At 43.8% G+C, this 20,809-nt stretch overlaps 2 protein-coding genes and 1 long non-coding RNA gene across 7 annotated transcripts; 1 reads left to right on the forward strand and 2 right to left on the reverse strand.

The window, feature by feature from the left end:
• Positions 1-5,529: 5,529 nt before the first annotated feature.
• LOC121927700 (ras-related protein Rab-19-like) lies at positions 5,530-17,991 on the reverse strand. Of its 5 annotated transcripts, none has more exons than XM_042461542.1 (5): positions 17,883-17,991; positions 11,598-11,907; positions 10,462-10,624; positions 8,607-8,726; positions 5,535-5,782 (listed from the first exon to the last, which is right to left on the reverse strand). In XM_042461542.1, exons 2-5 carry the CDS (start codon positions 11,793-11,795, stop codon positions 5,658-5,660), a joined length of 606 nt encoding a protein of 201 aa, XP_042317476.1. In that variant the 5' UTR covers positions 11,796-11,907; positions 17,883-17,991; the 3' UTR covers positions 5,535-5,657. The 5 variants fall into 5 exon arrangements, with proteins under 5 accessions (XP_042317477.1, XP_042317476.1, XP_042317475.1 ...); XM_042461541.1 differs by having other exon boundaries at positions 11,598-11,860; positions 17,883-17,966; XM_042461539.1 differs by lacking the exon at positions 17,883-17,991 and adding an exon at positions 12,971-13,145 and having other exon boundaries at positions 11,598-11,860.
• On the forward strand, positions 5,690-9,393 carry LOC121927703. The gene is made up of 3 exons (XR_006103309.1): positions 5,690-5,897; positions 6,174-6,340; positions 8,591-9,393. It is a non-coding gene; the product is annotated as an uncharacterized LOC121927703 (long non-coding RNA).
• Positions 13,282-19,897, reverse strand: LOC121927699. The gene is made up of 3 exons (XM_042461538.1): positions 19,852-19,897; positions 18,742-18,848; positions 13,282-18,164 (listed from the first exon to the last, which is right to left on the reverse strand). The coding sequence occupies exons 2-3, from the start codon at positions 18,829-18,831 to the stop codon at positions 17,610-17,612; spliced, it is 645 nt and encodes a 214-aa protein (XP_042317472.1). The 5' UTR covers positions 18,832-18,848; positions 19,852-19,897; the 3' UTR covers positions 13,282-17,609.
• Positions 19,898-20,809: the final 912 nt, after the last annotated feature.

Genomic DNA, 20,809 nt, shown 5'->3' on the forward strand with positions numbered 1-20,809 from the left:
TCCTCTGGGGTATTAGCTATTCTTCCTAATTTGGTGTCATCTGCAGATTTGATAAGTATGCTCCCAATTCTGTCATCCAAGTCATTGATAAAGATGTTGAATAGCACTGGGCCCAGGACAGAGCCCTGTGGGACCCCACTGGTCACTTCTCTCCAGGATGAAAAGGTGCCATTGTTGAGCACCCTTTGGGTTCGGCCGGTCAACCAATTACAGATCCATGTAACAGTTCCTTTGTCTAGCCCACATTTTACAAGCTTGTTTGCAAGAATGTCATGGGGAACCTTGTCAAAGGCCTTAGTGAAATCAAGATCTACTACATCCACAGCATTCCCTTCATCTACCAAGCTGGTAATTTTATCAAAGAAAGAGATTAGGTTTGTCTGGCATGACTTCTTTCTCTGAAACCCATGTTGACTTTTTGTGATTATGGCATTGCCTTCTAGATGTTCACAGACTCTCTGTTTAATGATCTGCTCCAGAATCTTTCCTGGGATTGATGTCAGACTAACTGGACCATAATTGTTGGGATCCTCTTTTTTCCCCTTTTTGAAGATGGGGACAACGTTTGCCCTCCGCCAGTCTGCTGGGATCTCTCCTGTTCTCCAGGAGTCCTCAAAGACTATTATTGCCAATGGCTCCGATATTACATTTGCCAGTTCTTTTAATACCCTTGGATGGAGTTCATCTGGTCCTGGAGACTTAAATTCATTTAAATTAACAAGGTGTTCCTCTACTATCTTTTTACTTATTCTGTGCTGAAATGCCCCTATTCTATCCTCTGCTCCATTATCCTCAGGTTGAGCCCCTTTGCCTTTTCTGAGAAGACGGAGGCAAAGAAAGTGTTGAGTAATTCTGCCTTTTCTCTTTCTTCTGTTAGCATTTTGCCATCTTCTCCACACAGTGGCCCTACCGTTTCCTTCTTCTTCCTTTTGCTGTGGACATATCCAAAAAAGCCCTTTTTGTTGTCTTTAACCTCTCTAGAAAGGCTGAGTTCATTCTGCGCTTTAGCTTTTCTGACTTTATCCCTACACATGCCTGCTATTTCTTTGAATTCCTTTTTTGTGATTTCCCCCTTTTTCCATTTCTTATACATGTCCCTTTTTAATTTTAGCTCAGTTGAAAGTTCTTTAGTCATCCATCCTGGTTTCTTGAGACTTCTCCCGTTTTTCTTTCTCACTGGAACTGTTTGAAATTGTGCCTTCAGTATCTCTCTTTTGAGAAACTCCCATCTGTCTTGAACTCCTTTATCTTTTAGTATTTCTGACCATGGAATCGCCCTCAATACTTCTCTAAGTTTACTGAAATCCGCTCTCCTAAAGTCTAGGATGCGTGTCTGACTATGCCTGGCTTCTCCTTTCCACTGTATTACAAACTCCAGGAGAACATGGTCACTTCCACCTAAGGATCCCACCACTTGCACCCCATTAACCAAGTCATCCTTGTTGGTTAGGATCAGATCTAAAATAGCTGACCCCCTTGTTGCCTCTTCCACCTTTTGGACCATGAAATTGTCTTCCAGGCAAGTGAGGAATTTGCTAGGCCTTGAGGATTTTGCTGAGTTTGACTTCCAGCAAATATCAGGGTAGTTGAAGTCGCCCATCACTACTACATTTCTCTTTTCTGAGTGTGTGGTCATCTGTCCTAGAAAGATATCATCCAATTCCTCCGTCTGACTTGGGGGTCTGTAGTAGACTCCCACCGTAACATCCTTGTTGTTTCCCTCCCCTTTGATTCTTATCCAGATGCTCTCCACCTGGCTTCCATGATTGATGTCCAGGTTCTCTTCACTGGTGTAAATATCTCTGACATATAGTGCTATTCCTCCTCCTTTCTTATTTGGCCTATTTCTCTTTAAAAGGTTATACCCCTCTATTTCCACATTCCAATCATGAGACTCATCCCACCAGGTTTCAGTGATGCCTATTATATCATATTTGCTTTGTTGTACTAGGAGTTCGAGTTCATCTTGTTTATTTCCCATGCTCTGTGCATTAGTGTAGAGACATCCTAGACCTTGGTTCCCTTTTACTTGCTGCCTGTGCAAGTTTTTTTGCCTCCCACTGTTGGGTCCTTGCACTGTTTGCCTTGTTTCCACTATGTCAGTTTGACTATTTTCACCATCCCTTTCGCCTTCCTTAATGTTGTCTCCCTTCCCCTCGGAACTCAGTTTAAAGCCCTCCTGATCAAGTTCTTGAGACTGTTGGCAAAAACATTTCTTCCAACTGGCGTGAGATGCAACCCGTCTGTTGCAAGAAGTCCCTCCTCGTGGAACCGCAGCCCATGATCGAAGAATCCAAATCCTTCTCGGATTGGATTGGAGTCAACGGTGTGATGCGGCAGCTAAAAAGGCCAATGCGATTTTAGGCTGCATCAATAAAAGTATAGTGTCTAGATCAAGGGAAGTCATGGTGCCTCTCTATTCTGCTCTGGAGGCCCCACCTGGAATAATATTGTCTCCAGTTCTGGGCAAAACAATTCCAAAAGGACATTGAGAAACTGGAGCCATGTGTCTAAAGGAGGGTGACTAAAATGGCAAAGGGCCTCAAAACCATGGAGTCCTATGAGGGAAGACTTAGTGAGGGTGGTGGAGTCTCCTTCTTCAGAGGTTTTTAAACAGAGGCTCAATGGCCATCTATCAATGGAGATGCTTTGATGGAGAGTTCCTGCATGGCAGAAGGGGCTCTTGGGGTCCTCTTCCAACTCTACGATTCTATGATAATTCAATCAATTACACACCATCAACTAGTTACTGGGCCTGAACAGACAGACCCTTTGAAGGCATGCTGTTTAAATGACACATCTGTCTTAAGAGGCCAGAAGCTGCACCAAAGCTGTGTTCCAGTCCTTAGGACTGGAGCATGGCTTTGGCACGACTTCTGACCTCTTAGAGGCATGCATCAATTAAACAGCATGCCTCCAAAGTGACCTGAAGCAGCTTCATTTTGGCCTGTCTGTTCAGGCCCACTGTATATCTAATAACAGAATGATCTAATAAACAAGGAACTTTCCCCAGTTCTGCTGCAGAAGCATTTAAAAATGTTATGTCTTTAGAGTCAGAATTCAGGTGAAGCTGAACCTGTTCATTTCCACTCCGGTGGTAAAGGTTTAGATTGGATGCATGGAGAATTAGGATCTTCTATGACATGCGTGATTTGCCAATTGCTATGAGCACTTAATAAAACAGTAATAATGTTGTTGTTATTGTCTTTGTGTGCCTTCAAATCACTTCCTTTTTCCCCCTTTTAAAAATATTTTATTTATAACACAAAACAAATAAAGTAAAACACATATAATAACATTATATACCCACTAATCCTTACGAAATTAACAGTATTCTTCATTTTTGATCATAAAAAATCCTAAGACTTCCTCCTGACTCTTAACTGAGGATGCTTCCTGCCTTCCCTAGTTGCTAAAGCCTTCCTATCACCGCCGTTCTTCTCAGTGGATGCGCCTATTAAAAACTACGAAGGTTCAAATGAAATTGTAATAATAAAAGGAAAGGGCAAATTGGGAGCAAAATACTGTTCTTATCCTGAGTTTGAAGTTGTCTTGTTTATAGCAGTCTCCCATTTCGTTGCAAAGCAGTATATTATCAGACTTTGCCGATTCTTATTCCAGTATTTTTTCACTGGTAGCCAAATCTTTTCTACTTCAGTTAATGAGTTGTTCTTTGAACTACAGGTGAGTTTGTCTGATTCAAGTGGCTTCCAACTTATGGCGAAACTAAGGCAGACTTATCATGACTTTTTCTTGGCAAGGATATAAATACCTAAATCAATATAAATAAATAAATAAGTTCCTTCAGAGCGGGTTTGCCATTGCCATCCTCTGAGGCTGAGAGTATGTGACTTATTGCCCAAAGTCAACCGGCTGAGCCAGGATTCGAACCCTGGTCTCTTGCTTTGATGTTCTTTAGGTTCGACTATCTGACGGAATGAAGTGATCCTGCAAAGAGTAATCAAGGGGTTAACATCTTCTGACTTTAATTGGCTGATATGAAACACAAACATCTGTTGGAAACTGCCCTGGAACATCAGCATCTGCATTTCATTAAAGCTCAGTAACAACTGAATGGATAACAATAGTGAATTTGTGCAAGGGCTGTGTGTATGTAGAGAGATCTTGTAGCACCTTTGAGAGCAACTGAAAGGAAGAAGTTGGCAGCATGAGCTTTTGTAGGCTTAAGTCTACTTCCTCAGATGCATTTAGTGGAAACCAAGGACAGACATATGTTCTCTAGACTAACATGGCTATATCTTTGAATTCGACATGTATATTGTTTTTTTTAATTCAGCACACAAAAATATATTTAAAATGTATTAAAAACACAATTAGAAATAGTTACAATATCAAAAATGTTTTTTAATTTAAAACTTGTGTAATTTTTCTTATTGCTATTGCTTCTTCATCTTTGACTTTCTTTTAATTAATACAACTAAATTTAATTAAACAACTAAAAAGAGGAAAAAATAATTCAACGATATTATTATTAAAGACTTCTTCTTCCTTCTCCTAAAACTGCTATTATTATTATTATTATTATTATTATTATTATTATTTTCCCACTTTCCCCCCAAACTAGGATTTAGGGTATCTTATTAAGATTAAATCACACACAAATAACAAAACATACAGAAATAAAAGCATATGACAAGTTATGGTTAAATTACAGTTAAACTCTTGGTTGCAATAAAATGTGTGCAGCAAAGAGCGTCCAAAATAATCAAAGACTTGGGAACCCAGCTTTATGGGGAACAACAAGTGGAGCCTGGGATTTGTAGGTCCCATACAGACAGGCCAAAATGAAGATGCTTCGGGTCACTTTGGAGGTATGCTGTTTGAATGATGCATGCGTCCTAAGAGTCTGGAAGCTGCGCTAAAGTTGCACTTCAGTCCTTAGGACGGGATCATGGCTTCTGGACTCTTAGGAAGCATGCATCATTTAAACAGCATACCTCCAAAGTGACCCGAAGCAGCTTTATTTTAGCCTGTCTGTATGGGGCCCTAGTTTCACAAAGTCTTTCGCTTTCTTCCCAGGATCCTGGGAGTCGATGCATCTTGAGAGGTGACAGGATGATGATGATGATGATGATGATGATGATGATGATGATGATGATGATGATGATGATGATATAGGATAGCAAGTTGGGAGACAGTGTGGCGTATTGGTTTGAGTGTTGGACTATGACTCTGGAGACCATGGTCCACAACACACTGCAGAAATAATCCAGTTTGAGACTGCTTTAACTGCCCTCTCTCAGTGCTAGGAAACATTGGGAATTGAAGTTTATTGTGGCACTAGACCTCTTTTACAGAGAGGCTAAATGTCTCACAAAACTACAAAAGTTCTCAGAATTCCCTAGCATTGAGCCAGGGCAGTTAAAGCGGTTTCAGAATGGATTATTTCTGCAGTGTGTTTTGGACCCAAGTCACACTCTCTCAGCCTCAAGGGATGGCAATGGCAGACTCCTCTGAACAAATCCTGCCAAGGAAACCCAGCGATGGGTTCACCTTAGGGTCTCCATAAGTCAGAAATGACTTGCAGGCACACAACAACAACAACAACAACAACAACAGGACAGCAAGAAGCTTGTTTTTTGCAACAGGAAGGGATTTGTTCCTTCATTTATTGCTAAAGTGAACAGTGGCTCCCTTCAACATCCGCAGTGGCTGTAGTAGCCGACGTCTTGCAAGGGAACCTGGAGGCTGCTGCGCTGGAATTCCTTCTTGAGAAAGAGATGTTCCACCATCTCTTGCAGGCTCCGCTCCACGTTCTCACCTGCAAAGGAAGATGCAAAAGAAAGCCCCAGTCAATCTATGGAAAGAAGGAGACAAGGGTTTCCAGCTCCTGGACCATCTTCTCCAGTTGCAGGGCAAGGCAGAGGAATCTCAGGGTGAGAGCACTGCCTCTAACAGGCTTTGTGTGTGTGTGTGTCTAAATCTTGCTCGTCTGTTAAACTTGGGGTATATCTATGATATAGAAATAATGCAGAGTGATGCCACTTTAACTGTGATGGCTCCATCCTACAGATTCCTGGGACCTGTAGTTTCTTTCCCCCATTCTCTTTGTTACCCCATTCCCCCCACCTACTGTTCCCCTGGATATTCCTTTCTTTATTCTTAAGCAGCTTATTTATATCATATTCCTCTATTCCTGTTTTTTTATACAGCCCTCATCTTGTGTGTGGGATCTGAAGTTTTGTGAAGTACCAGCACTCTTGGGCAGAGAAGGCTAAAGACCCTGTAAAACTAGAAATCCCAGGATTCCATAGGATGGAGCTACAGCACTTAAAGTGGTGTCAAACGGCATTGTTTCTACAATACAGATGCACCCTTGGTGAGTTTTGTTTTTATTTAAGTAGTGTATTTGATGCAGCCGTATATGGTATTTAATGTGTAGGGTTGCCAGTTGAGGATCATTCCAGGCTCTCTAGGCTGCATCAGTAGTAATGTCTATATCGAGGGAAGCAATAGTTCAACTCTATTCTGCTTTGGTCAGACCTCACTTGGACTATTGTGTCCAGTTCTGGGCACCACAATCCAAAAAGACTTTGAGAAGCTGGATCAGGGTCATAGAAAAGCAACTAAAATGGTGAAAGGTCTGGAAACCACCAAGCCTTATGAGGAGTGGCTAAGGGAGCTGCATATGTTTAGCCTGGAGAAGAGATAGTTAAGAGGTGATATGATAGCCCTGTTTCAGTATTTGAAGGAGTGTCACATGGAGGATGGAGCAAGGTTGGGCCTCATTCCCACTTACAAATAAATTGGTGTGTGATCTGAATAGAGGGATCGATTCGACAGTAGAGCATGATTCACACTACATTTGTCCCGATCGCATGTTTCCCTGTAAAATAACCCACTTGTGGTTCACATTCACAAATGAATCGATTCAAAATTGACCCACTCCAGCAGGCCAAAGGGCAAATTTAAATCGATTCCGATCCGCATCTGGTTCACACTTGCGCGGAATCAATTTACCCAAAGTGATGCAGAAAAAAAGACACGGGTTAAATGGGTCTGGCTCATGGCCTCTCTCTCCAAATCACTTCAGCGATTTGGTTCAAGTGGGAACCAGGATCATTTGAACCGGTTCAAACCGAATTGCAATCCGATTTAAAAGGTAGTGGGAATGAGGCCTAGGATTCTATTATCTGAAGTCCAGTTAGGAATTGCAATGCAGTATCATCTGGAAGGCTACCCACTTCCCATCTGTGTATCTAGACCCTTTTCAGAGGATTCAAAAGCCTCTGCACCAAGACTTATGGTTATGTGGCATGGATGCTGATGCTCTAACTATGGGGGGAAAGTACCTGTACAGACCAGTAACTGCCGCACCTTGCTTTTATGCCATGAAACCACATTATTGCTTACAAGAGGAAAGCATTTTCCTTTGTTGGTGCTTGTCGGTCTAGAAATAGAACCTGCTCCGCATCCGTTCATTAAGCATCTCGCCCGAGAGACACGCACATTCCTCCGTAAGCCGTGAATCATCCCTCCATCCCTCCCTCCCTTTGCCTGTCAAATTGGGTTAATGGCTTTTAATGAGAAATTCTTCAGGTTCATGCCAGCGGATAAATACTACTTGCAGAGCGTGCCATCTCAGCATCAGAGACCGCAGGGACCGGTTGCTCCATTTCACCAATTGGGTTCAAAAGTGCAGAGGAGATGCCACTTGGAGTCCAAAGACAGAGCCTTAAAATTCCAGGACAGATGCAGACATCTGGATAAAAGAAAGCAGGTATCTTGGGGTGGAACTAGGGTTGCCAGGCCTGAGGCTTCTGAGCCAAAAACTGAGATATAAGCATCGCCCCGTAGGAGGGTCGAAGGATGGGCGAACACAGGAGGTTAATTCCCCACCTGGCGACTCCTTATCATGTCATAGTAAATAGTTTCCGATCCGCATCTGGTTCACACTGATACTGAATCAATTTGTGAATTCAATTCTTGAAACTGATTCCGATCAGCATCTGGTTCACACTTGCACAGAATTGATTTATCCCAAAAGATGTGGAAAAAATCAGTGAATTCCGAATGAGTTCCTGATGGCCTTCCTCCCTCTTTGGTCAGCAAGATGGCTGGCTGATGGGGTTTTGACTTGTTTTTAATATGTGTATATTATTGTATTGTGTTTGATTTTATTGTAATGTTCACCGCCCTGATCGATGGAAGGGTGGTAAATAAATACAATTTTTATTTATTTTATTATTAGTGTCAAAAAGATGCAGGTTAAATGGGTCTAGCGCAAGGTCCCCCTCTCCGATTCGGTTCAAGTGTGAACCAGGGTCATTTATGCCGCTTCAAACCGATTTGCAAACTGGTTTAAAATGTAGTGGGAATGAGGCAGGCTAAACATCCCCAGCTCCCTAAGTCTCTTCTCATAAGACATGGTCTCGAGACCATCCACCATTTTGGTTACCCTCCTCTGAACATGCTCCATCTTTCTTGCATCGTGGTGCTCTTTCCTCCATTTCTCTTGGCTGGGCTCCAACTGGGTCAGATTCACCACTTCCCTCCAATGTGGAAACCTGCAACTGAATTCAAGTCTAATAGAAACAAATGATTATTAACCGGTCTGCTATATAAAAAGATGTTGGGTCCTTCACCTGTCTTGGCCGACACTTTGAATCTCTCCGATGCGCAATGCTCCACTGCAAACTTCTCGGCTTTGTCTTCAGAGACGCGGTTTTCCAGGTCGCTCTTATTACCCAAAAGGAAGATATCAGCTACGGAGAAGAGAGAAAGGATAGCAAGCTGTGAGAACAAGACTTAATCTGAAGTAAGGTGCAGAGAAAGTGGACAGAGAATGTATCAGAACCCAAAAGGATAATCCAATAAAGTTGAATTCCTGGGATTTCTAGTTTGTTGTGGTGCCAGAGCTCTCTGACAGCGAATGCTAAATAGCTCACACAAATATGAATCCCAGAATTTAACTGTCATGGCAGTTAAAGAAGTGTCACACTGCATTAATTCTGGAGTGTAGACATAGCCTAGGAAGTATGTTATAAAGCTTTCAAAACAGCAAATCAATTTACAATTTGGAATATTTTCCAAGACAGTTGTGTAAAGTAAATAACAGTGATTGGGAAGTAAATGAATGTTTTTCAAGTTGTTTATTATAATGATTTTAATCTGTTAATAAAATCTAAGGAGCCATGATTTCTCTGCAAATTTACTGAGAAACTATCCCCTTGATATTTCTTCAAATATATTACTTGCTAAAGTTAAGATGACTAAAGATGGGTTTCTCTGATGAAGCACTGAATGCCTGTAAGGCGTCCATTCTCATGTCAAAGTTGAGGATGAATTTTCTCATACGGTTGTAGATGCACCAGAGTCCTGCATTGTACACATTGTTGTTATTGTGTGCCTTCAAGTTGTTTCTGGACTTATGGCAACCTTAAAGCAAACCTATCATGGGTTTGTCCTGGCGAGATTTGTTCAAAGGAGATTTGACATTGCCTTCCCTTGAAGCTGAGAGAGTGTGACTTGCCCCAGGTCACTCAGTGGCTTTCGTGGCTGAGCTGGGAATCAATCTCACAGAAGAAAACCAGGGCTCATGTGGCTGAGTGACATCAGAGTGTGATCAAAAGGGCAGCGACAGGCAACAAAAGGCAAAAATGATGAACGAAGGAGAACACACACAACTATGTTAAGCAAGGAAACCCTGTCATATATGTAGTGTTTTTTGTGGGTTTTCCGGGCCATGTGACCATGTTCTAGAAGAGCTTATTCCTGACATTTTGCCAGCATCTGTGGCTATGCCACATAGCCTGAAAAACCACAAAAAACTATGGATACTAGCCATGAAATCCTTCGACTTCACATATAAATAGTCTGTTTCGAAAAAGAAAAACACACACAGAAAGGCAGATTGGGAAGGATGAGACTCTCTTGTCTCCTTTCTCTCTGCTGAGTTAACTATGGCCCAGTCCAGACAGGCTTTTGCAGCACCCTCATCACGTGCTGGGGTTGGCCAAGGGTGCACCGCCCATATGTGCCTCACCCCTAGCATGTGATGAGGGCGTCAAAATGGCGACGCCATGTACACACAAGCGCCGCCATTTTGATGCAACAGACGCTTAGCATCCGCACATCGCACCCCCATTGTGATGTTGTGAGTGTGCCATTGGTGCACTGTGGCGTCACAATGGCAACGCAGAAAGAACCCACTTTTTGCGGGTTCTTTGCTGCGCGAGGGAGCTGCATGATTTGTCCGCTGTGGCTTCCTCCTGCTATGGATGCTGGCCATGAAAGCCTTTGACTTCACATGAGTGCAGATTGCTTTTGTACTTTGAACTCAGTTTGCAGCGATTGAAATAAGCTGAGCAGAAAGGGAGGATGGGCGAGAAACCAGGGCATTTTAAACACAGCTGAGAAAGTGTGGAAGCAGAGGATTAACTGGGGCTGTCTCTGCCAAACTGGGAAAATGGGAGGGTATGTTCCCCCCGTCATGCCTACCATCTGCACAGTACTGTCTGGCCACATAGACCCAGTGCGAGAGGCTGTCAAAGGAGATGAGAGCCTGGAGGCTGTACACCAGAAGCACTGCGTCCGCGTTTCGGAAATAGCAGCTGCTCAGTGAGAGGAAGCGCTCCTCGCCAGCTGTGTCCCATAAGGAGATCTATGCACACAAAGAGAAAGGCAGGTGGTTGGAGGCGTTGGCAGGGGAACTCCCTGCTACATGAATCTGTTTGGGCATGTCTGGATCCGAGAATTTTTGCATGTTTTGCATCACTTTTTCTATGCTTTTAGCTACTTGTGCTGTTGTTGTTGTTATTACTATTACAAAAGTTTTAACACGAATCGCATAATTTCACATTTACATAATTATAAATAAATAAATAAATAAATAAAGCTTTTATTTGTACCTCACTTTTCTGTAATAGAACAATCAAAGAGGCTAACATGGTTAAAAACATCCAACATACAATGTAGTGTTACAGTATCCCCCCCTTAAAAAAGAATTAAACACGATACAGTTAAAATTAATTTAGAAATAAGCTATTAATAACAACATAGACAATGGGCTGAATGGTAGCGTTGTGGTGCATGGTATAAAGGAGTAATCGATTCTATGGCCAAGTGCTTTTATTCAGGAAAGGCCTGCCGGAAGAGATCTGTCTTGACAGCTTGCAGTTTGATGGTTCCTAAAGAAAACACTTCTCTGGGCATTTCTAGGTCCTCCAGCATGATTCTATGATCAACTTCTGGCAGATGTTGACCATAGAGTTGCACTGGAGGACCTTGAGATTCCCAGAGAGGTGTCCTCTCAGGTAAAAAGAATACTGTAGTGTTTTTTAATTTGCGGTTTCCCCACTTTCACGGGGGTCTTCACCCCTAACCCCAACAATTGAGGAGGGACCACTGTAATCATAATGATGACTATGATGATGTGTTTCATGCACACACAGAGAGAAACAAGATTCTCTTTCTCTGGACCATCCTGAGGTAGAATTTTCCAACAGTGAGGTACCAACTTCCATGATGGAGGTTTTTAAACAGGTCCGATGGCTACCTCTTGGGGATGCTTTAGTTGTGGGTTCCCTGGCCTTTTGTGTTCCCTCCAGCTCTATAATTCTATGACTTCCACGTACCTGTGCTTGGCGGTTGCTGCGACTGTGTCTCAGGGGCAGCATCCTCTCACAGACATTCATGTGCTGACCGAGGGTGTGGGCCTCCTCTAAGAAATGGCCAGTCCTGATGCGGTGGAAAAAGGTGGTCTTTCCCACCCCAAAGTCCCCCAGGAGGATGAGCTTGAATCTCAGGCTGGTGGTGGTGGTGGGTGCTGCCATAGCTTGGTTCTCTCTTTCTGCCTCGTAGGGAAGGCACAGCTTTGGCCAGGCAAGAGAAACTGTAGCTGAAAGCAGAAGGGCACGCAGTCACCAAATGATGGGAGTTGGCAACCTTTGCAAACAAAGAAAAGAGCAGAAATTGTGCCAAATGGGACTTAGGCAAAATCCGGCACAAGGAGACCCTAAACTAGAGGTTGGTAAAATTTCTTTGGGTGCATCTACACTGTAGAAACAATATAGTTTAACCCCACATTAACTGCCATGGCCACTTTAAGCAGTGTAGCTCCATCCTCTGAAACCCTGGGATTTGTAGTTTTACAGGTTCTGCAGGGGGTTGGACTGGATGGCCCATGCGGTCTCTTCCAACTCTATGATTCTATGATCTTTCTCTGCCAAAGAGTGCTGGTGCCTCACCAACCTATAAATCCCAGGATTACATAGGATAGAGCCATGGCAGTTTAAGTGGGATCAAACCACTCCTCATAGGACTTGGTGGTTTCCAGACTGTTCACCATTTTGTTAGCTTTGGGGTAGCCTTCCCATGAAGTTGAGGGCATGTAATTTGCCCAAGGGTTTCATGTCTAAGCAGGTGCCCTGGCAACCTTTTGGGAGTCTAGAAGTTGCTGGTATACCTATAAAACCACCTTTTACCTTTGAAAGGTCTACATCACACTGCCAAAATCCAGGGGTTTTCAGACCCAGAGCTTGAGGCAAATAACTTTTGACTGGACTCCAATTCCTATAATAGTGCTAGATTATGGGAATTCTAGTCCCCAACATAATTTGCCCGCTGGCTCTTTCTGACTAACCAGCTGCTGATCTGCTGGGTTTTTTGAGTCTCTGTGATTCAACCATGGACCCAAAAAGGAGAAGCCCACCTTGACTCAACTCCATCTCCTCCTGGCAATGTTAGCAAGAATCCAAAATGGTTCTTTTTTGTCTGGCTCCATCCCAGCTCCTTGAGAAGGGATGTTTCGAAAGCTTGCAACAAGTATATTGTGCATTTTGGTTAGCCAATAAAGGTATAGCTGGATTTTTGTTTGCATTTGCTAAATGGCCAACACAGCTACCCCTGCCTATTTTTTGGGAAGGGATGGTTAGGCACCCCTTTTGGCATCTGAGATCCCCCTTTTAGACATGAACCAAACTTAAAACCAAGGTGGCTGCTTCTGTACCTTGCTTGCCCCCTGGGTAGGTCTGTCCTCACACAAATGGAGTCAAGCAGCTTTCCAAGGAATCCCTGGGCAGACGCTTCTCCAGTCTCTGCATCACATGAAAGTCACAATGCAGCTCAGTTTATGAACTGGGCGGGGAAGAAATTGCCCATCTGATCTCCTTTGGGGACATCTGAAGAGCCTATAAGTTTTTGGCGTGGCAAGGGCCGGTTGGTGCCAGGAAAGGCTAGCTGTCCTGGCCAGTCTCTTGCAGTCCTGCCTCCGACGTCAAGAAAGCAGGGCCATCATGAAAGACATCACACCAAAGCGTGTTCCACCAAGATGTTTTATTGGTTTGTTCAGATGCACACCTTTTAGCCCTGGCATTAGATGCACAGCATTGCTCTGGCTGTAAAAGAAGTGCCACCCTGATTCCTTGCCTCCTTTCTGAACTCACAATGGCTGGGTTTTAAGAGCTAAGAGGAGCCCAGAGTACATCCAAGGGCCCTTGAGGTTGCTGAGTGCTGGAGAGCAGGCAGGAGACGGCAACACAGACGCCAAGGTGATAACATGGCTCAGAACCAAGCCGCACACTTTTGTAAATTCCTAAGCACACTTCCACAGCTACAAGACTTGCACCCAGGCTTCATCTTGCAAGGCAGCAACAATCCATTTGCAAAATGCTGACCTCCAGCATGAGAAGCCCATTCTGTGGAAGATGCAGAAGAGCAATCCATGATAAGCCTTGCAGCAATGGAGAGGAGTAAGTCTTCTGGGCCTTTTTTCTCCTAAGGTTAGGGGCACAAGATCCCCGTGAATATGGAAAAACCAAAAATAACAAAAACACCATGTTTTTACCTGAGAGGACACCTCTCTAAGAAAATCTAGGCCCTCCAGTACAACTCTGTGGTCAACGTCCGACAGACACTGACCATAGAACTGTCTTGGAGGCGCTACAAAGGCCTGGTAGAGTAGTCTCTCTAGGAATCTTTGGGTCTTTCAGTGAAACTTTTAAAGTTGACCACAGAGTTGCACTGGAGGACCTAGAAATTCCTAGAGAGAACATATTAATCAAATCTGTGAATCATCAAACATGCAAATATCAAATTTACAAATATGGAGGGATGAGTATATATTCTATAACAAGGATATCAACAATGTTTGTTAGATGTTCAATTTACATTAAAAACAAAGGTATATCATGCAAATTTTGTCTTACATAAAGATCCTAAAATGCTCACTTTAAGGATCCAACTACAGTGTTCCTTTAAAAAATAATCAATTTTGGTAATTATACAAGTCCCGAGAGAACAAAGCCAGTGCCAAAGGCTTGATGGTCCTGGATAAGTACTCCAGTGAATCTTTCGGAGTACTGTACTTATCCAGGACTATCAAGTCTTATTATTTTTAGGGCACACTCTAGTTGCATCCATAAAACATGTGTATTTTGGGTTCATTATGTATGACAAAGTTTGCATGATAGACCTTTATTTTTAACATAAATTTATTATTATTATTATTATTATTATTATTATTATTATTATTTATATAGCACTGTAGATTTAACATCTAACACACATTGTTGATATCCTTGTTAGAGAATATATTACTTTTATCATTACCTAACTTCTTTCTTTTTTCCTGTTTATACCCAGTTAGGTACAAAACCTTTTTTTTGTCGTTGGCAGTGGTTCTCTTTTTTTCTGCTAACCCTTTTCCTATCCCCATCATTCCGGAATCCAAAACACTTCTAGTCCCAAGCATTTTGGACAAGGGAAACTCAACCTGTAGCAGGAACCTCAACAACAGATTGGGTTTGCTACCTGCCTGGGATGACAGAAATTGGGTTGCTGTTAAGCACTTGGCAGCCCGCAACACACAGCTCCTCAGCTCCATACAGTTGTGTGTGTCACTTATGATACAGATCTGTTTGGGGCTGGAATGTATTTTGTTTAGGGATGTGCTGCTTTAACAGCTGGGATCCCACTAGTACATTTGTGCAGAGCTTGGAGAAGTTGCTGTTGCTGATATTATTATTATTATTATTATTATTATTATTATTACAGTAGCACCGTTCTGGACTCCCTGCGAAAACGGCAACTCACAATATTTGTAATAATAGAGTCCCATTGAAAATAATGGCGCGTGCGCCTGAGGAGGGCATGCAGGGCCACACCGGGTGTGTGCTGCCATTTTGTCCCTCCCCACTTGTCCCTCCCGCGAAGAGTGAGACCACAGACTCCAAGTCCACAAAAAGGGAGGGGCAAGTGTATTATCATCATCATCATCATCATCATCATCATCATCATCATCATCATCATTTTCTCAGTCTAAGAATCAAGGCAACCCACAAAGGTTAAAACAGATATAGCTTGAAAATTTGTATCATTTAAAAATATAATTAAACCAACAGCATGTTCTGAGAAGGCCTTTTCAACCTGGGCAGCCAGTCCTCCAAGGTCTTAACCTGCCCACAGAATAATAGGAGGGATGGTGCTAGTCTGACTTCTCTTGGAAGGGAGTTCCAGAGTATGGGAGCAGCCACCAAGAAGGCCCTGTCTCCCATATTCTCACCAAAGGGACCTGTGAGGTGCTGACACAAAAACAGGGTTTCTCCAGACCTTCTCAAAACATATGCAAAACAACCTTGTAGCACTTTTGAGCATCTGAGGAAGTAGACTCTTGCCTACTAAAGCTCATGCTTCCAGCTTCTTTCTTTCAGTTAGACTCAAGGTGTTACAAAACCCCTTTACACAGTGATTTTTCAGACTAATACAGCTATGTGTTTGAATTCTCAGAACATAGATAGACTCATATGACAGCACATGGTCCTTCAGATATGGACCCAAGCCATATTTTAAAAACCCCAGCCAACGTGGCCTTCTCTGATTTTATGGTTTCTCAGTGCGTCAGACTACAACACCCAGCATCCCCAGAAAGGATAGCCAAATGGAAGTTGTAGCTCCATTGTGGCTGATGAGAGCTGTAGACTGAGCTGCAGTTGTGATTAAATAATAAAAAACCTCCTTTCAGTGCCTGACTCTTATCCGGTTTCCCTAAAAACAGAGGTCTGTTATTCTTAACCCAGAATGCTGCTAGTTTTAGTTGCAGATTGAGGAAAAGTGCAAGAAGAGGGGAGGATTCTCATGTAGTCCTCATTCTCATCAAGAGTGGCGGATGGTGATCCCATTTGGACATTAAAGTGGAAATGCAGCATTTGCTACCATATCCATTTTGACCTGCCCTCCCTAAGAAATCTGAATGAAAAGGGGGCAATCTTTGGTCCGCCTGGCTTTCCCAGAGCAAGGAGACCCAGGACAGGCCAGTATGACTGGAACGACAAGGGGGCTCAGGCCTGGTTTCCAGTTGGGTGCATGGAATGCTGACCCACTTAGCTTTGCTATGGACAACTCTTCTTGAAATTGCTGGGACCAAACTGGATTTTTCAGGAATGTATCTCAAAGGAACAGCCAGGATAATTGTAGAGCTCTACTCAAGCCCTCCATGCTTAGACAAAATTCCCTTTTTGGACCACAATTTCCAGAATTTCCCAGCCAGCCTTCTCTCTGAGCTTAAGAAACACCCAGTTTTGGACCATAACTTTTAAAACATCCTGAGAGCTTGGAAAAGTCCCCTTTTTTTTGGACCAGAACCTCCAGAATTTCCAGGCAACCTCCACCTACAGAGCTTGAAATACCATCTATTTTGGACTATAACTTTGGAACCATGCTGAAAGCTTGCAAAAGTGGCCTTTTCAGGACCACAGCTTCTCCTGGCTGGTCTCTTCGAACTCCAGGATTCTATGTTTCTGTGATTCAAGAAACAGTGGCAAAGGAAGCAAGCAAGGGGTCCCTACAGGATCCTTGGTTTGCATCGGGAGGTCCAGTTCCACAAGCTACAACAGAATGGTTAGAGGACTGGAGTGAGTCCCACCTGCGGGGAAGGTTGCAACGCTTCGGGGTATTTCCAGAATACTGTATTGCATTTAGATAAACTGCTGTGGGGAAAGATTTTGATCAAAATATATAAAGTAGAAAAATGGATTTTAGAAACCAGGGAAGGGGTCACCCAGGGAAGCTGAAAGGCGGGAGATTCAAGACAAAGAAAAAGAAAGACTTCTGCATATAGTGCAGAGTTAAACTCAGTGCAACAAAATATAGTGATGGCCACCAACCAAGATGGCTTTAGAAAGGGGTTAGATCAAAAAAATAATAAATAAAATAATAATGGGAAATCAAGCTCTCCAAGGTCACAAGCCATGGCAGCTATTGGTTATGGCTAGAAAGCTGTGAATACTAGGAACAAAACTAGTTGTTGGATGTCCTGCTTGTGGGATTTCAGTTGATATCCAGTTTCAGGGATCCTCATCAGGCACCTAAACTAGAAATATCAATCCATCCAAAGCAGTCCAGGGCCAACATTCTCCAGAAGAGCAGACTTGAAAAAAAATCTGCAATGAAGCAGCTTGTATTCAGAATGAAGCCCCCTGAAAGACCCTTTCAAGTTTGGGAAAAGGTTTCCTCCTGCACCCTCAAGGTTGGAGGAGAGGTTTCATGGACTCCTTCCTTGAAGATGTGCACTGCAGCTTCTTCAGCTTCCTTGGGATCCTGGGCAGCTTTCCCCCAAATGAATGAGAGATAACCCTCCTCTCCCTTGCATATTAGTCAGACAGGGCAGTAAAAAGACCCCCACACCCCCGGTCCAGTTCTTGCTGCTGTGTCTGGAGAGCCCATCGCAAAGCCAGGTTGGCGGCTGCCATGAGACAACGAAGAGCATCTTTCTTCTCCAGAATCAGCAGGTGCTGCAACTTAGTCCCTGCCAACAGGCCAGCTGTGCCCACAAGCAGGCTGCCCGCCACCCCACAGGCATTCCCAGTGAAGACAGAAATGATCAGGATGGTGATGGAGGCCACAGCGGTGGCTGAGTGGCTCACCATGGCCTGGCCTTCTTCCGTGAAGTAATGCCAGCCTCCAGCCAGTAGAAGCGCTCCTCCCAGGAGAGTGTTGGCCGTGGAACAGTCTCCATTCAGCCAGTGGAACCCAAAGGCCAGCAAAGGGAGCCCAACCACCGTGGACACCCAGGCGCCTTCCTCCGGCAGAAGGGGAGACTTTGGGGGTTCCAAACCGAGCCCAAGGGGGATGGGAATGAGGGTGACCATTTCCACGAGGGGCACAAGGGCCTGGAGGAGAAAACCAGCAGCAGCTCCACGACTGATCTGCAAAACAGAGAGAGGCGGTCAATGATCAATGGTTGAGGAGAACTGTACCCACTTCCCTGAATTTCAGCACTGGATCTCTTTAGCCAAGAGAATTCTAAGTCCCTCCTCACACTGCCCATCTCAGCATCCCATAAATAGGAGCCATGGCAGTTACCATGGCTGCTAGCTATAAAATCAAGCTGCTTTAACTGTTTAGTGAATATGCAGGGATAGCTGTGTTGTCCATTTCAAACAAAAATCCACCAAACAGTTCTACCTTTCTTGGCCAACCAAAATGCAGAATATACTTGCTGCAAGCTTTCGAACCTCCACTGGCTTCTTCATCAGGCAAGATGTTACAAACCAAACAGGAGAAAAACTGGAGATGTTAGTAAGATGCCACCGTACTAACATCTCCAATTTTTCTCCTGTTTGGTTTGTAACATCTTGCCTGATGAAGAAGCCAGTGGAGGTTCAAAAGCTTGCAGCAAGTATATTGTTTAGTGTAGACACACTCTGAGGATGCAAGACATCAATCTGGTTAGTAGAGATACCACCCCATTCCTACATACAAAAGCCTCCACTGCTTTCACACCTGGAAGGTCCTCACAGCAGAGCGGAAGCACACGGTACACAGCAGGAGGTTGGAGAGCCCTTCAGCCACCACATCAGGCCAGCCAGGCATCGGGGCAGGCAGGGGGGCTGGAAAGGAAGAGAAAGAGAGGGTTGTTTCATGTGCCAGCCATGAGCAGAACCACTAACAAGCTTCTGGAACCCAAGCAAGGCAGAAATGGCTCTCCAGGGCTGATGGGAGTTGCAGTCCAAGAGCATTTGGAAGGCCACACATTCTGTTGTCCCTACCAACCAAGCTGCAGGCAATCCATGGGGTGTTAAGCATTGTCTGGCCTCTTGGTGTGTAATCCCAAAGATACCTGTCATGGTTCCATCCTATGGAATCCCGGGATTTGTCGTTTGCTGTGATACCTGAGCTCTCTGCCAGAGAAGGCTAAATGTTTCCCAAAACTGCAAATCCCAGGATTCCATAGCACTGAGCGATGGCGGCTAAAGCGGTGTCAAACTGCATCCATTCTGAAGTGTGGATGCAGCCAATGAGGACATTGCCCCCATAAATGAGACCCTTACCCTCAGTCCCCAAACTACTAGCCTGGCAGTAACTTAAAACTTCAGTTGAACATTCTGAAATACAATTTGGGGTTCAGATAATGGAGCCATGGCAGTTAAAGCGGTGTCAAAGTGCATTAATTCTGCGGTGCGGCTGCAGACTTAAACTACTGTAGAGAAGCTGCCATGGCGCTTCCCGGATCAGGGCCATGGAAAGAGGCAGAAGGGATCCAGTCCAGCCTTGGAGGAAGAATGTCTTGGGCTATATATTCCATGGGATATGTAGTCCTCCTCTCTCCCCTCCATATATAGAGGACCACATACCCCATGGGATATACAGATACACAAATCTCATAGGATATATAGAGGAGGACTACATACTTCATGGGATATAGAGATACTCATACCCCATGGGAGATATACATAGGATATCTAGAGGAGGACTACATTGGTGGGGACTTGGGGTGAGACTGAGCACCTGCAGGCATTTCAGGGAGGCAGCCCAAAGGCAAGATAGGGGCTCACCCTTCTGGGTAAGGGGCTACTGACTGCAAAGCCCCTGGTCCCCTTCCTCGCCCCCTACCCTTCTCCTCTCTGCCCCCAAAGCTGAAGAGTCCTCCAGGCCTCCGACAGAGAGTTCTCTTGGCCTAGAGCGGCACTTCAAGGGCATTGAAAAAAAAGGGGGGGTAGCCACGAACCATAGAGACTTAAATAGCAACTGGATGAGAGAGGAGGCTAGAGCGGCAACACTGAACCATAGAGACTAAGGTCCTGATGGAGATTAGAGCGGCAAGAGTATCATAGAGTCTCAACCCGAGGGAGGCTAGATTGGTTACAGTGAACCATAGAGATGGCGACTAGAGCGGTAAGAGTACCATAGAGACACAAGGCGAAGGAAGGTAGAGCGGCAACACTGAACCATAGACTACAGCCCAGATGGAGACTAGAGCGGTAACATCAGGCCTTCCCTGATTGGTCATCCTAGTCCTACTGATATGGATCGCCCCGCCCAAGATGTCTTAATTTTAAAGTGATTTTAACCGCATTTTATAATGTTGGGATTTAGTGTAAAGGGAGGGGATAATAGGGATGATGTAATGTTATTTATGTGTGTATTTATGTACCTTTTATTGTTGTAACCCGCCTCTATCCCTCTGGAGAGGCGGGATACAAATAAAGCATTATTATTATGATGTACTACAGAGACTATTATTATCCTTCCTGAATCTTCGTTCGCGAAGTAAAACCAGAGAGAGAGAGAGAGAGAGCTTATTATATATTACATTATTATATATTAATATATTATATATATATTAACATATATACAATAATATAATATATAATAATATAGTAATAATAGCCTATATAACAATAATGATGATGTTTTATTTGTATATTATTATTACTATTACTATTATTATAGAGGCTATTATTAATACTATAGAGACTCAACCCAAAGGAGTGTAGAGCGGCAATACTGAACCATAGAGACTAAGGTCCACATAGAGGCTAGAGCGGAAAGAGAGAGAACCATAGAGATT

The sequence above is a fragment of the Sceloporus undulatus genome, chromosome 4 (genome assembly GCF_019175285.1).
Source record: "Sceloporus undulatus isolate JIND9_A2432 ecotype Alabama chromosome 4, SceUnd_v1.1, whole genome shotgun sequence".
In the NCBI taxonomy this organism is placed as follows: domain Eukaryota; kingdom Metazoa; phylum Chordata; class Lepidosauria; order Squamata; family Phrynosomatidae; genus Sceloporus; species Sceloporus undulatus.

Excerpts from the sequence above, each read along its gene's own strand:
- LOC121927700 (XM_042461542.1), bottom strand. The coding sequence starts at position 11,795 with ATGGCAGCACCCACCACCACCACCAGCCTGAGATTCAAGCTCATCCTC. Across the intron at positions 8,727-10,461 it reads CAGACAGTACTGTGCAGATG|CTGATATCTTCCTTTTGGGT; the intron begins GTAGGCATGACG and ends TCTTCTCCGTAG. Across the intron at positions 5,783-8,606 it reads CAAAGTGTCGGCCAAGACAG|GTGAGAACGTGGAGCGGAGC; the intron begins GTGAAGGACCCA and ends CTTCCTTTGCAG.
- LOC121927699 (XM_042461538.1), bottom strand. The coding sequence starts at position 18,831 with ATGCCTGGCTGGCCTGATGTGGTGGCTGAAGGGCTCTCCAACCTCCTG. Across the intron at positions 18,165-18,741 it reads CTGCTGTGAGGACCTTCCAG|ATCAGTCGTGGAGCTGCTGC; the intron begins GTGTGAAAGCAG and ends TCTGTTTTGCAG.